At 54.9% G+C, this 14741-nt stretch overlaps 1 protein-coding gene across 1 annotated transcript; it reads right to left on the bottom strand.

Annotated features, from left to right (window-relative positions):
• Nucleotides 1-8610: 8610 nt before the first annotated feature.
• On the bottom strand, nucleotides 8611-14271 carry LOC116941747 (uncharacterized). Its single transcript, XM_032953122.2, has 3 exons — nucleotides 13655-14271; nucleotides 10880-11248; nucleotides 8611-9358 (listed from the first exon to the last, which is right to left on the bottom strand). The coding sequence occupies exons 2-3, from the start codon at nucleotides 11099-11101 to the stop codon at nucleotides 8681-8683; spliced, it is 900 nt and encodes a 299-aa protein (XP_032809013.2). The 5' UTR covers nucleotides 11102-11248; nucleotides 13655-14271; the 3' UTR covers nucleotides 8611-8680.
• Between the last annotated feature and the right edge of the window lie 470 nt (nucleotides 14272-14741).

The raw sequence follows: 14741 nt of genomic DNA on the forward strand, positions 1-14741 counted from the left end.
GCGGGGAGCAGGGAGGAGGAGCGAGGAGGGAGCAGGGAGGAGGAGCGAGGAGGGAGCAGGGAGGAGGAGCGAGGAGGGAGCAGGGAGGAGGGGGCAGGAGAGGCAGGGTAAAGGGGAGGATGAGCAGGGAGGGCCGTGAACTCACCAACACAGCTCACCAACACATCTCACTGCATAGCTCACAGACACCAAACACCGCATAGCTCACCACTCAGTCCACTAAAACCAATTCCCAAATGTGTTCACTGTTGGGGTTGATTGTGTCTGATTGACTTAGTGAGGGACTGAGTGTGTTGTTGTGAGCTGCAATGTGGTGGTGGTGGTGGTGGTTGAACACAGTGTGATGGATGAGACGAAACAGCCAGTCTGGGTAGACCAATTCCTCTACATGGGGTGGTGGACAAACCGATGAGTGAAGTTCACCGAAGCACTAACCACGACACAGAGGGAGCAGGCTCCCTTAATGCCCTGGCTTGCCGGCTAGCTTGTCCCACCCTCTCCCTCGGATTGCCCTGACCCCGAGTCCGACTCAAACCCCCACCAGGTGTGATGCTGACATTTCTTTTTTTAAAGCACCGCATTCTTATTTTGTTTGTGATACATTTCCCCCATTATATATATGGTACTTATAAACAATACAATATATCCATACATCTACTTTGTATACGTACATACACACAGTGTGTCCTCGATATACTGGGCTAATATATGGGTGTCAGTGGTGTACCCCAGTATTCCAATTCCCTAGCAAAACCCCCTTATTTCCATGAAGACAAAATTTATATGCTGTCTGCAGCTGAGTAACACTAAAAATGTATTCACGTAAATACGTGTCTGGTAGAAGGGGCGGGGCCTAAACAGGAAGAGGTGGGGTCTAATCTGGAAGAGGCAAGGCCTAAAGAGGAAGGAGTGGGGCCTAAAGAGGAAGGAGTGGGGCCTACAGAGCTTGAACCTCCCCCTTTATTTAAGGTAATCAAAGCACAGGATCAAACACGCGCAGCAGGCGGCCAGAGATTTAGTGCCGTAGATGCGGTCCCAGGTCAGCGAGTTCATATATCGCAATACAGAGTGGTAAACACCGGTTCAAAACAACGCCACCACAAAACCCACGAAGCCAACTCTGGAACGCGAATGCCGCAGTGTTGGGTGAACCACCGCGAGTCCGAGTAGTTGATCTCCCCAGCCGCATGAGCCTTGAGGCCTCGAGCCTCATCTCCCGTTCAACAGCCCTGCAGGCCACTCTGGTGGGGGAGATTCCACAGTCCTAAAGGGCGGGTGGAGGGAATGCTGTCCACAGGACGCAGCCCTTGGTTGTGGTATCCGTGCGGCGTGGGAGCGCAGGGAAGATGGGAGGACCACGTCAGCATTACTCTGCACGATGGGCCGTTCCGGTTTTGAGCTTTATATATATCTTACGTATCTAAACATGTATAAATATATTCAGATACATATTTATACTATGCTACTTGTGCGAATACATTTGGATATGTAAATATATATGAATAGATATTTAAGATAATATAAATAACACAATGAGCAGACAATGTGTTCCCTTTACATCTCAGTGTCCCTACGTAGCAATCCAAGTGCGTTCTACTCATCCCATCAGCCTCACGGCCTTCTTTTTGGGAGTGCATAATTTCAGCAGTGTTGATTCAGGACGAGCAAAAACTCTGGGCTGGTTTCGACATTCGGTTTCTCATCAGCAGAGTTAGGCTTGCTTTAATCCCTGTTGGTGAACTGCAGAAATTCCAGGCCCTCTCTTTACGACATGGGGGTCCTAGTTTTCCAGCAATGGTTCAAGCGAGCCTGACTCTGCTGATGAGACACTGAATGTCAAAACTGGTCCAGAGTTGTTTTGTGTTGAACCAATGCTCCTGAAACGAAGCTCTCCCATAAGGAGGCTGTGCATCCCGCTGATGGGATGAGTAGAACAACATTTTATTGTTTATGTGATGAGATGTGAAAAAAACATCGCGTATCTAATTAATATGTGCATTACAATAAACCCACCTCATTGCGGGGCATGGTGTATTTGCCCACGGTATTTCGAGGACATACGGTAGTAGATCGATTGTTAACAGATTTAAATTAAAATAATTTGTATGATCTAAATTACGATGATGTTTTTGATTATTGTTGAGGTTGTGTTTGTACCATTTGCTGTGTATTGAGCTCTAGCTTAGACCGTTAGGAACGTAACGAATCGTGTCTGTAACACGGCTCGGGAAAAGGCAATTCATTGACAAGAGACTGTACTGACAGCAGCGATGTACAAAGCTCCAATGAACATTAAATAAACTTCCACTAAGACAATGGATCAGACTTGACGTCATGTACACTGAGCATATACAAAGACTACCCCTACTGTATAGCCTCGCAGAGGCTGTTGGGGCAAATGTGAGCGGCACCTTCGATGGCCGAAAGAGTGGCGTGGTCGACACTACGCCCGGCCGTCTTTGTCTCCCATATGTCGGCTCAAGCTTAATTGAGTACATCTAAGGCTGCGTTGGGCTAGGGGAGGCCAAGACTGGTTCACGTAATCACCATCGATGTTGGCCATGGTGGGGAATTGAACTGGGGTCGCCGGGTTCGTCACGTAGTGTGCTAACCACTGGGCCACGGCTCATCACTTACTCACGTGGACGCGCACATTCACTGGATTTCCAGTGGCTGCGTGGTGTGCGCACGGCGCTGTGAACACAGCAGCATCGCCACTGTGTGGCGTGGCCTTCATCCAGCACTGGATTTACCAAGGACTATAAGTATAGACACAAGTGCGATTCACTAGTACTGGATGTGGTTTGGAATGTCAGCTGAGTTGTGGTGGCTATGCCGCAAGTGGCCTCTGACCCAGCGCTGTGGAGGCAGCAGTGGCGAGGGTTGGTGCATCACCGCCCAGATGGCTGTCAAACTCCCTTCCCGTGTGAGCGTCGAGGTCGCAGGCATACCCAGGCTCGCCAGGAGATGGCGGCATAGCAAGTGGACTGATCGCCATCTGTTCCATCTGTACGGGGATAGAGTGTTACCCTCTCGGGCAAGGCGTAGGTTTTCTCTAGGTGGAAAAAAAAACTCATTCATGAGCTGAAGAGCATATTCTTGGTTCTTTCGGTAAAGTCACGTAGAAGGGAAACAATAAAATAATAAAAATATAAAACAATAAGAAGAGCCACATGTACTATGAAGAATGGCCATTGCCCGAAACGTCGCCTATTTTATAGTTTTCCTTTAAAAGCCTCACACATACACACAGTGGCGGGGGTTTTGACGAACGTGTTAAGTCGTATTTTTGTCTTCAGTAATAATGCACGGGTTCATCTCCGTGCAGCAGATACGTGCGTGCCGCACGCAGCTTTAGGTCGTGAGACTCGGCGAATTAAGTTAGAAACCTAATTTAACGCTCACAGCCTTGTTCTGTTTATTATTTCGGTATGCCGGACAGCGCCCACAAGCGGACGCCCGGTAAACTTGCAACGTCGGGCCAACGTCAATATGCGGTTAGAACCGTTGCTTCCAACGTTGAGCCAACGTTGCTCCAATATTGGTGCCAGAATATGAAATAGGCCATGCCCGGACACGCTGAATTCTGGAGTGATTGGACATTACGTACGCGCATTTCCACTGATTGTAAACTGGTGGAGGGGAGTAAATTGTCCGTCATGCCAGTGAAGCCTATTTGAATACATTGACAATGGGAAGTTAATGGGTGGCGTCTAGAGTCATTGTCTTGGGTGTGCGTGGGGCTTTTAATTTAAAGAGACGCGTAGCGCATGCAGAGCCACGCCCCCGTTGACTTGAGGCCACGCCCACACAGGTGCAGAGTTTAAAGGATCATAAACCAGGCGCAGCGCAGCTGAGAGGGGAGCCAAGCGGAGGTGTCGGCCGCTCACGCCGGGCGACGCACGCACGCACGCATACGCACGCACACGCACGCACGCACGCATACGCACGCACGCACACGCACGCATACGCACGCATACACACGCACGCATACACACCACCGCCTCGTTACGCTTCCTCCTTCGCCCCGGTACAGTCTGGGAATTGGCGTCTAGTGTTCGGGTGATGGGAATTGATTCGTGCCGACATTTGGTACCGTGTGTTCAACTTTGTTGCAGAAGACTGGACAGTTTATTTTGTATGTACGGTGAACTTCTTTCGCGCCGTACGTAGCCAACCATGATGATCGGAGGCTCTGCGTAAGCGCCGCACGGTCAACACGAAAATCGGTTGTAGAAACATGTAGGTTTAGTGCTGACATTAATCCATGGGTGTGGGGTTTGGCCTACAGTGGCAGTCCTACAACTTGGGACAGGACTGCCGTGTGATAGCTTCCCCCATCCCCCTCCTCATCAGCAGTGCTGTTTCGTTGACGCCATCGCTGGCCGCTGGCTAACGTCACACGCTGCCTCGCCCCTGGGTGCCGAGGCTGAGCAGACACTGAACACGGGAGCTGGGGCGGTCTTTAAACGTCGTTTTTATTGCGGCCATGTTCACAGCAAAAGCACGAATCACACAAGGCCTCTGGAGCGACTCGGCTCGCCAATTATATAGAGACCCAAACGGACCAATCACGACCCTTTCTCAATCATCTCTTACCCCTCCCCCGCTCCCACCCTACCACCACTGCCCCCTCCCCCCGTTGAATGTCTAATCAGAGCTGCTGCTGCTGCCACCTGGCCGTACGGGTTGACCCGCGTTTGACCCGGACGGTCCGGGAATTTATTTGTCATCCGTGTGAGCGGTTACGGATCGATCCGTACCGAGATGCGCTGCCAGTGCTGTGCTGAACGTTATCGCAGGAGACCGCGATAACGTTTCATTGACGTGGGCCGACTCGTACCCGTGTCCCGGTGTGGTTCTGTAGGAAAGGTGGCGACCCTCGGAATAAGAGGTTGAATAAATGACTTGAGTGAGTGGTTGAGGAGGAGCAGGGGGCTACATGAGTGAGTGTGTGAGCGAGTAGGAATGGGGAGTGGTGGTGTCGTGGTGGCGCGCTGCGCTACCAACCTGGCGCCCACAATTCGATTCCCGCCCACGGCCAAAACCGGTGACGATTAAATATCATCTGAAACGGTCCTGGGCTACCCCTAGGTCGACTCGGCCTCTAATGAGTAACTAGTGCTGTGTGTAAACGTCGGCACTAGGGAGACAAAGGCGGCCGGGCGTGGTGCTGGCCACCCACTCCCTCGTGTGCCGTTCTGGCCTTCGTAGGTGCTCGCTAACAGCACTTGCCCCAATAGTTCGCCTATACGGGGGATCTTTGTCTTTTTTTATAGTCCGCCCGTGAGTGAGTGAGCGACCGAGGGAATGAGTGGGTGGGTGGGTCGGGTGTGTGTAGGTCTGGCCACCTTTACCGGGTTTGACGAGGGCAGGAGTCTGTGTGTAGCAGCAGGAGTCTCTGTGAAGCATCAGAAGTCTGTGTGACGCAGCAGGAGTCTGTGTGTAGCATCAGGAGTCTGTGTGAAGCATCAGGAGTCTGTGTGACGCAGCAGGAGTCTGTGTGTAGCATCAGGAGTCTGTGTGAAACAGCAGCAGTCTGTGTGTAGCAGCAGGAGTCTGTGTGAAGCATCAGGAGTCTGTGTGACGCAGCAGGAGTCTGTGTAAAGCAGCAGGAGTCTCTGTGAAGCATCAGGAGTCTGTGTGACGCAGCAGGAGTCTGTGTGAAGAAGCAGGAGTCTGTGTGAAGCATCAGGAGTCTGTGTGACGCAGCAGGAGTCTCTGTGAAGCAGCAGGAGTCTGTGTGTAGCAGCAAGAGTCTGTGTGTAGCATCAGGAGTCTGTATGACGCAGCAGGAGTCTGTGTGAAGCATCAGGAGTCTGTGTGTAGCATCAGGAGTCTGTGTGTAGCAGCAGGAGTCTGTGTGTAGCATCAGGAGTCTGTGTGAAGCAGCAGGCGTCTGTGTGTAGCAGCAGGAGTCTGTGTGTAGCATCAGGAGTCTGTGTGTAGCATCAGGAGTCTGTGTGAAGCATCAGGAGTCTGTGTGAAGCATCAGGAGTCTGTGTGTAGCATCAGGAGTCTGTGTGTAGCAGCAGGAGTCTGTGTGAAGCATCAGGAGTCTGTGTGTAGCATCAGGAGTCTCTGTGAAGCAGCAGGCGTCTGTGTGTAGCATCAGGAGTCTGTGTGTAGCAGCAGGAGTATCTGTGAAGCATCAGGAGTCTGTGTGTAGCATCAGGAGTCTGTGTGTAGCATCAGGAGTCTCTGTGAAGCAGCAGGCGTCTGTGTGTAGCAGCAGGAGTCTGTGTGAAGCATCAGGAGTCTGTGTGACGCAGCAGGAGTCTATGTAAAGCAGCAGGAGTCTCTGTGAAGCATCAGGAGTCTGTGTGACGCAGCAGGAGTCTGTGTGAAGAAGCAGGAGTCTGTGTGAAGCATCAGGAGTCTGTGTGATGCAGCAGGAGTCTCTGTGAAGAAGCAGGAGTCTGTGTGAAGCATCAGGAGTCTGTGTGACGCAGCAGGAGTCTGTGTGAAGCATCAGGAGTCTGTGTGTAGCAGCAGGAGTCTGTGTGAAACAGCAGCAGTCTGTGTGTAGCATCAGGAGTCTGTGTGTAGCAGCAGGAGTCTGTGTGAAGCATCAGGAGTCTGTGTGTAGCATCAGGAGTCTGTGTGTAGCATCAGGAGTCTGTGTGTAGCATCAGGAGTCTCTGTGAAGCAGCAGGCGTCTGTGTGTAGCATCAGGAGTCTGTGTGTAGCATCAGCAGTATCTGTGAAGCATCAGGAGTCTGTGTGTAGCATCAGGAGTCTGTGTGTAGCATCAGGAGTCTGTGTGAAGCATCAGGAGTCTGTGTGAAGAAGCAGGAGTCTGTGTGAAGCATCAGGAGTCTGTGTGAAGAAGCAGGAGTCTGCGTGAAGCATCTGGCGTCGTGGCGTAACAAAAAGTGTAAACGTTAAATATCTAAAGCGACCCAAAAAAACACGCGACCAAATATAATTTCAACCGCAAACATTCGCCCGGTTCGTGGGCCTGTGATGATTTTGGCGAGCTCCTACAGACACCCTGCCGAGTCTGCTGCTTCCTGCCACCCCATCAACCCCACACACAGCTCGAGATACGAGATTTGACCTCTCGCCGTGACATTTTTTTATGGGGGGGGGGGGTCCGTGGGCCAAATTAGGCGGTGTGTGACGCTGCTCGGCGGGAGAAGCAGAGGGCTTGCGGTTGGCAGGCCACCCTGGTTAATACTGCGCTGTGTGTGTGTGTGTTATAACCGTTCAACTACTACTGAACGCCGTTGGATTCACTCGGTGGATGCTAAATACCCCCCTTGACGCCATTCGAGGAGAGCGTGGTTATTGTGTGCCAGACACGGTCCCAACAGTTTGGCACGTTTGAAAAAGTAACACCGCAGATGTTTAGTATTTACATGGCAATCCTAGAGAGTGGTGTCGGCGAGAGAACGATCGCGAATCGCCACTCGTGGACTCCCGACAGCCCGAGTCGCCAGAGAGCAGGAATCGGTGTGGATCAACGGATGGTCACGTGACTGCTTGGTGCGACGGCTTGTGAGTGAGCGTGAGCCGGCGTTGAAGGCCTCGGGACCCTGTGTAGCGAACGGGGAGGTGAAAACACGGAACTGAGAGACCTGGTGCCGAGAAGAACCACGCGTCCACACCGCCACTCCCCCCAGCTAGTCAACCTCACCCCCCCCCCCCCCCCCAGCTAGTCAACCTCACCCCCCCCCCCCCCAGCTAGTCAACCTCACCCCCCCCCCAGCTAGTCAACCTCACCCGCCCCCAGATAGTCAAACTCACCCCCCCCCCCAGCTAGTCAACCTCACCTCCCCCCCAGCTAGTCAACCTCACCCCCCCCAGCTAGTCAAACTTACCCCCCCCCCCCAGCTAGTCAACCTCACCCCCCCCCCCCAGCTAGTCAACCTCACCCCCCCCCAACTAGTCAACCCCCCCCGCCCAGTTAGTCAACCTCACCCCCCCCCCCAGCTAGTCAACCTCACCCCCCCCAGCTAGTCAACCTCACCCCCCCCCCAGCTAGTCAACCTCACCCCCCCCCCAGCTAGTCAACCTCACCCCCCCCCAGCTAGTCAACCTCACCCCCCCCCATTTAGTCAACCTCACCCCTCCAGCTAGTCAACCCCCCCCCCCCCAGTTAGTCAACCTCACCCCCCCCCCAGCTAGTCAACCTCACCCCCCCCAGCTAGTCAACCTCACCCCCCCCCCCCAGCTAGTCAACCTCACCCCCCCCCCAGCTAGTCAACCTCACCCCCCCAGCTAGTCAACCTCACCCCCCCCCAGTTAGTCAACCTCACCCCTCCAGCTAGTCAACTCCCCCCCCAGTTAGTCAACCTCACCCCCCCCCAGCTAGTCAACCTCACCCCCCCCAGCTAGTCAACCCCCCCCCCCCCAGCTAGTCAACCTCACCCCCCCAGCTAGTCAACCCCCCCCCAACTAGTCAACCTCACCCCCCCCCCAGCTAGTCAACCCCCCCCCCCCGCCCAGTTAGTCAACCTCACCCCCCCCAGCTAGTCAGCCTCACCCCCCCCCCCCCCCAGCTAGTCAACCTCACCCCCCCCCCAGCTAGTCAACCCCCCCCCCCCCAGCTAGTCAACCTCACCCACCCCCCCCAGCTAGTCAACCCCCCCCCCGCCCAGTTAGTCAACCTCACCCCCCACTCCCCCCAGCTAGTCAACCTCACACCCCCGCCCAGTTAGTCCACCTCACGAAGTCGCTAAGACGCTGGCTGCACGTTGAGAAGACGTGCAAGGGAGCAAGGCACCATCACGTGGCCGGGAGCGGAGAGAGAGGCGGATGTGGAGGGGGGTGCGGAACGAGCCGTGGCTGAACTGGGATGCAGAGTGACGCCCCGGGCAGGCTCCTTCTTCACCACCGCGTCCTGCCTGCCGTCATCGCCGCCACCACCATCAGCGCCGTCATCGCCGCCACCATCAGCGCGACGCTTCTTCATCTTCTTGCCGAATCGCTGACATTCATCGGCGGTGGCAGCAGCAGCAGCAGCTTGCGCGTCATCACCATCGTCATCACAATCGTCATCATCATCATCAGTAGCGTCACAATCATCATCATCATCAGCACCGTCGTCGTCGTCACCACCGCGGTGACCGCGGTAGCGGTAGTCGTGCCGGGGCCCCCTGCGGCCCCTCGCGCCGCCACAGCGTGCCAGCAGCCAGCCCAGGCAGCACGCGGCCGCCACGGCGCCGCCCAGGCAGAAGAGCGCCGCGCCCGCCACGCGGCACGTGTCGAGCACGCGGTTGAAGGCGACGGCGCGGCTGTCCACCACGAAGAAGTCGTCCTTGCCGAACTCCTCGATGCGCGCCGGCACCACGCGCCCGGCCACCAGCAGCGCCGCGCCGGTCATCGTCACCAGCACGCCGGTCAGTAGGCACAGCTGTGTGGCGCGGTGTGTGTGGTGTGTGTGTAGTGTGTGTAGTGTGTGTGTAGTGTGTGTAGTGTGTGTGTGTTGTGTGTAGTGTGTGTTGTGTGTAGTGTGTGGCGCTGTGTGTTGTGTGTGGCGCGGTGTGGTGTGTGTGGTGTGTGTGTGGTGTGTGTGTTGTGTGTGTGTAGTGTGTGGCGCGGTGTGGTGTGTGGTGTGTGTGTGTGTAGAGTGTGTGTGTAGTGTGTGGCGCGGTGTGGGGTGTGTAGTGTGTGTAGTGTGTGTGGTGTGTGTGTGTTGTGTGTGGCGCGGTGTGGTGTGTGTAGTGTGTGTGTAGTGTGTGTGGTGTGTGTGTGTAGAGTGTGTGTTGTGTGTGGCGCGGTGTGGTGTGTGTGTGTGTGGTGTGGTGTGTGTGTGTGGTGTGTGGTGTGTAGTGTGTGTGTAGTGTGTGTGGTGTGTGTGTGTAGAGTGTGTGTTGTGTGTGGCGCGGTGTGGTGTGTGTAGTGTGTGTGTAGTGTGTGTGTGGTGTGTGTGTGTAGAGTGTGTGTTGTGTGTGGCGCGGTGTGGTGTGTGTGTGTGTGTGGTGTGTGTGTGTGTGGTGTGTAGTGTGTGTGTAGTGTGTGTGTTGTGTGTGTGTAGTGTGTGGCGCGGTGTGGTGTGTGTAGTGTGTGTAGTGTGTGTGTAGTGTGTGTGTAGTGTGTGTGTGTAGAGTGTGTGTTGTGTGTGGCGCGGTGTGGTGTGTGTGTGGTGTGGTGTGTGTGTGTGGTGTGTAGTGTGTGTGTAGTGTGTGTGTTGTGTGTGTGTAGTGTGTGGCGCGGTGTGGTGTGTGTAGTGTGTGTAGTGTGTGTGTAGTGTGTGTGTAGTGTGTGTGGTGTGTGTGTGTAGAGTGTGTGTGTAGTGTGTGGCGCGGTGTGGTGTGTGTAGTGTGTGTGTAGTGTGTGTGTGGTGTGTGTGTGTAGAGTGTGTGTTGTGTGTGGCGCGGTGTGGTGTGTGTGTGGTGTGGTGTGTGGTGTGTAGTGTGTGTGTAGTGTGTGTGTTGTGTGTGAGTAGTGTGTGGCGCGGTGTGGTGTGTGTAGTGTGTGTAGTGTGTGTGGTGTGTGTGTGTAGAGTGTGTGTTGTGTGTGGCGCGGTGTGGTGTGTGTGTGTGGTGTGGTGTGTGTGTGGTGTGTGGTGTGTAGTGTGTGTGTAGTGTGTGTGTTGTGTGTGTGTAGTGTGTGGCGCGGTGTGGTGTGTGTAGTGTGTGTAGCGTGTGTGTAGTGTGTGGCGCGGTGTGGTGTGTGTTGTGTGTGGTGTGTGTGTGGTGTGTGTGTGTAGTGTGTGTGGTGTGGTGTGTGTGTGTGGTGTGTGTGGTGTGGTGTGTGTTGTGTGTGTGGTGTGTGGCGCGGTGTGGCGCGGTGCGAGGAGGTGCGGTGGAAGCGGTTGGGGTAGGGAGGAGAGGAGAGATCTGGTTAGGTCATCATCTCTCTTGTGGTGTCACCATCGTCAGCAGGGTCGCCACCTGGCCGGGTGTCACCCACTCCACCCGTGCCCTCGCACCTTCCACAGCGTGACGTGCCAGCCGGCGGCTCGACTCCCCGAGGAGCCCTTGCCCGCGTGGCTGCTCCTCCTGCCGCCGCCGCCGTGGGCCGCTCCGTCCCAGGCGGTGGCGCCGCGTCCGCCCGTGCAGTCGTCGTAGAACTGGTGCAGGTAGGAGCGCACCCCGTAGCGCGGGGGCGGGTGCCCAGGGGCGTCCCCTCGGCCAGGGGTCCTCGAGTCCATCGCCTCCTCCTCCTGCTCCTGCTCCCTCTCCGGGTCCTCTCGGCGTGATCTCGGCGTGATCCCCTCGGCGTGATCTCCGTTGCAGACCCCCCTCCCACCCCTTTCTCCCACCCCGGCTTCTCCCCCCCCCCCCTCCAAGGGCTGCGTCTGTGGTGGCGTGGTCACGTGAAAAACATCGTCAAATCGCGATGAAACGTGCGCTTAAATATTTACTGTGCTGGCCAAGTAAGTTCGAGGGTACACCAAATGGTTGATTTTAAAGTTGTAAACTATAAGTTAAATTGAGCCATTAGCCAAACGTTATTGGGAACGGCTTTTGAAGGCATTGGGATTATGCGACGATTGTTCTGTAACGGAGAATGGCGCGTGAGTTAGGAATCACTGAAACTCCTCCTCTGTAGCCGTGGCACGCGGCGTGGCGAGGGGAGGACACGGGAGAGGGGAGAGCACCTGGGACGGAAGTCGCCACCAAGGCGGACAGAGAGGAGGAGGAAGGGGGCACGGCTCAAGATGAGCAGCGGGGAGCGAGGAGGAGGGAGGAGAATGGAGGGAGGAGGAGCGGTGGTGCAGGGAGGGGATGAGGAAGGACTGGGCCAAGATGTCGGGGATGAAGAGAGAGTGGTGGTGGTGATGATGATGATGAGGAAGGAGGGGAGAGAGGGTGGTGGTGGTGGTGATGATGAGGAAGGGGGGGAGAGAGGGTGGTGGTGGTGGTGGTGATGATGAGGAAGGAGGGGAGAGAGGGTGGTGGTGGTGGTGATGATGAGGAAGGAGGGGAGAGAGGGTGGTGGTGGTGGTGGTGATGATGAGGAAGGAGGGGAGAGAGGGTGGTGGTGGTGATGATGAGGAAGGAGGGGAGAGAGGGTGGTGGTGGTGGTGATGATGATGAGGAAGGGGGGGAGAGAGTGTGGTGGTGATGATGATGAAGAAGGGGGGAGAGAGGGAGAGGATAAAATGAAGGAGCAGGGAGCTGTACGGAGGAAGAGTATCGGCGTCTGTTTTCACAGTGGGCGGGGAGAGGGGAGGGGTTCAGAGTGGGAGTGGCCACACCGGAGTCACGTGGTTTACGGGAGGCTTGAGCTGACCTCGAGACAGAGAGATGATCGATTGTTTTAGCTCCTTCACATGTCTAAGAGAGCGGGGTCCCTGTCACGGCTTACATCAGTGGCGAGTAACACCGGAGCCTGGTTCGTGCGTCCTGCTCGAGGTCGCCGTCATTAGTTGAGTACCCTGGTGGCATAGCGCACACGCTGTAAAGCCATCGGTGTTGGGGAGACAAAGACGTCCGGGACTGGTTCTGGGGCTACACCGGCCTTAGTAGGTATCAGTAATGCGCTAATATATCTGTTATGAAAAGGGCCATTGCCGGAAACGTCATCTATGATATTTTGTTTGCTTTTAAGGCTATACGCACAAGAAGTGTTGTTGTTGAGAAATATTTTCAGTTGTTTATCTTTCTCCACCACAGTTAACGCAGCAGCAGCATCCCCAAAATAATTTGTTTAAAATAGGAGCTCGCAAACAACACTTGCCCCGACAGTCTGCGTGGGTTAGACGGGGCGAGGGGAAGGGAGTGTACACAGACAACAGGGACATATCGGTTCGATGCCGGGCCTAGGCGAGGTCAGACGATATAGCACTGAACCTATCTTGTGATGGTTAGCACACTGTGCTATGAACCAGGCAACCCAAGTTCGATTCCCGCTCACGGCCAACAACAGTGGCAGCGAATATTTGAACCGGTCCTGGGCCTCCCCTTGGGTCGACTCAGCCTAAAATGAGTACCTGGAGCGGGGTGTGTAAACATCAGCATGGGGGAGACAAAGGCGGTCGGGCGTTGTGCTAGCCACACCTCCCCCTCGTGTGCCGTGCCGGGGGATCCGCTAACAGCATTTGCCGCAACAGTCTGTTACAGCTTGACTTAAAGCTTTCGTGACTGCAGGAATTCATATTCTTTGGGTCTTTCGGTAAAGTAACGTGGATAGGTTCAAAGAAAATAAGAAAAAACTACGACGTTTCGATGTTAAAGACCCGAAGAATATGAAGTCTGTTACAGGCTACGCGGGTGACCTTTGTCTTTACGCAGCAAGGGGCGCTGTCTAGCGCTCCGTGGTGCTGAAACCCTCGCGGATTTTTGGAATTATCGCGGATTTCTTACCGGGATTTCACTCGTAGAAAAACAAACCCTGTGTATGTGTTTGTACTTAATCTGAGCCGCCGCCGTCGCTGGCTATAGTGGCGATTTGATCGCCGTCCCCACAGCCCCCAAGACATACTAACAAGCAGGCCGCGAGCGCTGTGTTTAACCCTGGGGTGTTTACACAGTGAGTCGGCTCTGTTGCGACACACGCGCCTGCCGTTTGACAATGCTGCTGCTGTTACCGCTGCTGCTGTCTCGCCGCTATTACACCCGCTGATGTGTTTTGTTACCAAGACTGCTGTTTGCTGCTACTGTTGCTGTCCCCACTACTGCTAGGCTGATGTTATTGCTGCTGCTGCTGCTACTGCTGCTGTGATCGTTAACGTGGTTGCGATTGTGCAGTCTACACCCACCTGCCGATTAGCGCGTGTCCGCTGCTCCGATAACGGATGAATGAAGGGCTGGTTGTGATAAAGGTGCGATGGTGGTGATCACTGATAGTGTGTGGTGGTAACAGCGAGGTGGGAGTGATGATGGTGTCGTGGTGGTGGCTAGCTAGCACTGTGTGATGGTGGCTGGTGATGGTGCGGTGATGGTGATTAGCTAGCACTGTGTGATGGTGATGGTGGCTGCTGATGGTGCGGTGATGGTGATTAGCTAGCACTGTGTGATTGTGATGGTGGCTGCTGATGGTGCGGTGATGGTGATTAGCTAGCACTGTGTGATGGTGATGGTGGCTGCTGATGGTGCGGCGGTGGTGGCGGGCTCTATGATGGATAGGAGTGTCGCACACTGCCTGCCCTTGTGCAGCTTCGCGCATGCGTGCGATGGATACCGTTGGGTGGCGAGGGGCGGGAGAAGGAGGTGGGGTGAGGAAGGCGCTGTGCGGTGTTTGTCAGTCTCCGCGTATTAAACATCATCTGGCGATGCTGCCGCCGCCGCTGCTGCTGCTGCATAGGCAGTGGTGCACAAGCACAACAAATAAGAAGCACTCGGGCACATTCGACAATAATAACAACACCATCACTGTGTGGCCTTAAAAATATATATACAATATATTTACGTAATTTTGTATTCCTATTAAGGCAGTGTTATTGATGCACGCGTTGAAGTGTTTGTGTGTCCGTGTGTGGGGAGTGGTGGCCAGACCCTAGTTCGGATTTCTTTCGCGGCCAACACCAATGACGATTATCTGAACCGGTCCTGGCCTCCGCATAGGTCGACTCGCCCTCAAATGAGTACCTGGCGTGGTGGTGCGTAAACGTGAGCACTGGGGAGGCACAGCTGGTGACCTGGCGTGGTTTTGTCCACCCCATCCTCTGGTGTGCCGTGCCGCCTCTCATAAGTGCTTATCGCAAACAGCACTTGCCCCAACAGTCTATACGTGGGACCTTTGTCTTTGTGTGTGCGTGTGTGTGGCACAGGCCGACCCTTGCTAATGAGGGATCGTCTATGCAAGAGCAGCAGCAGCGGCTGCCCTCCGTGACCCACGCCGTCAAA

Source organism: Petromyzon marinus, chromosome 12 (genome assembly GCF_048934315.1).
Source record: "Petromyzon marinus isolate PM22_M1 ecotype Great Lakes invasive population chromosome 12, UKy_Petmar_22M1.pri1.0, whole genome shotgun sequence".
NCBI classification, from domain to species: domain Eukaryota; kingdom Metazoa; phylum Chordata; class Hyperoartia; order Petromyzontiformes; family Petromyzontidae; genus Petromyzon; species Petromyzon marinus.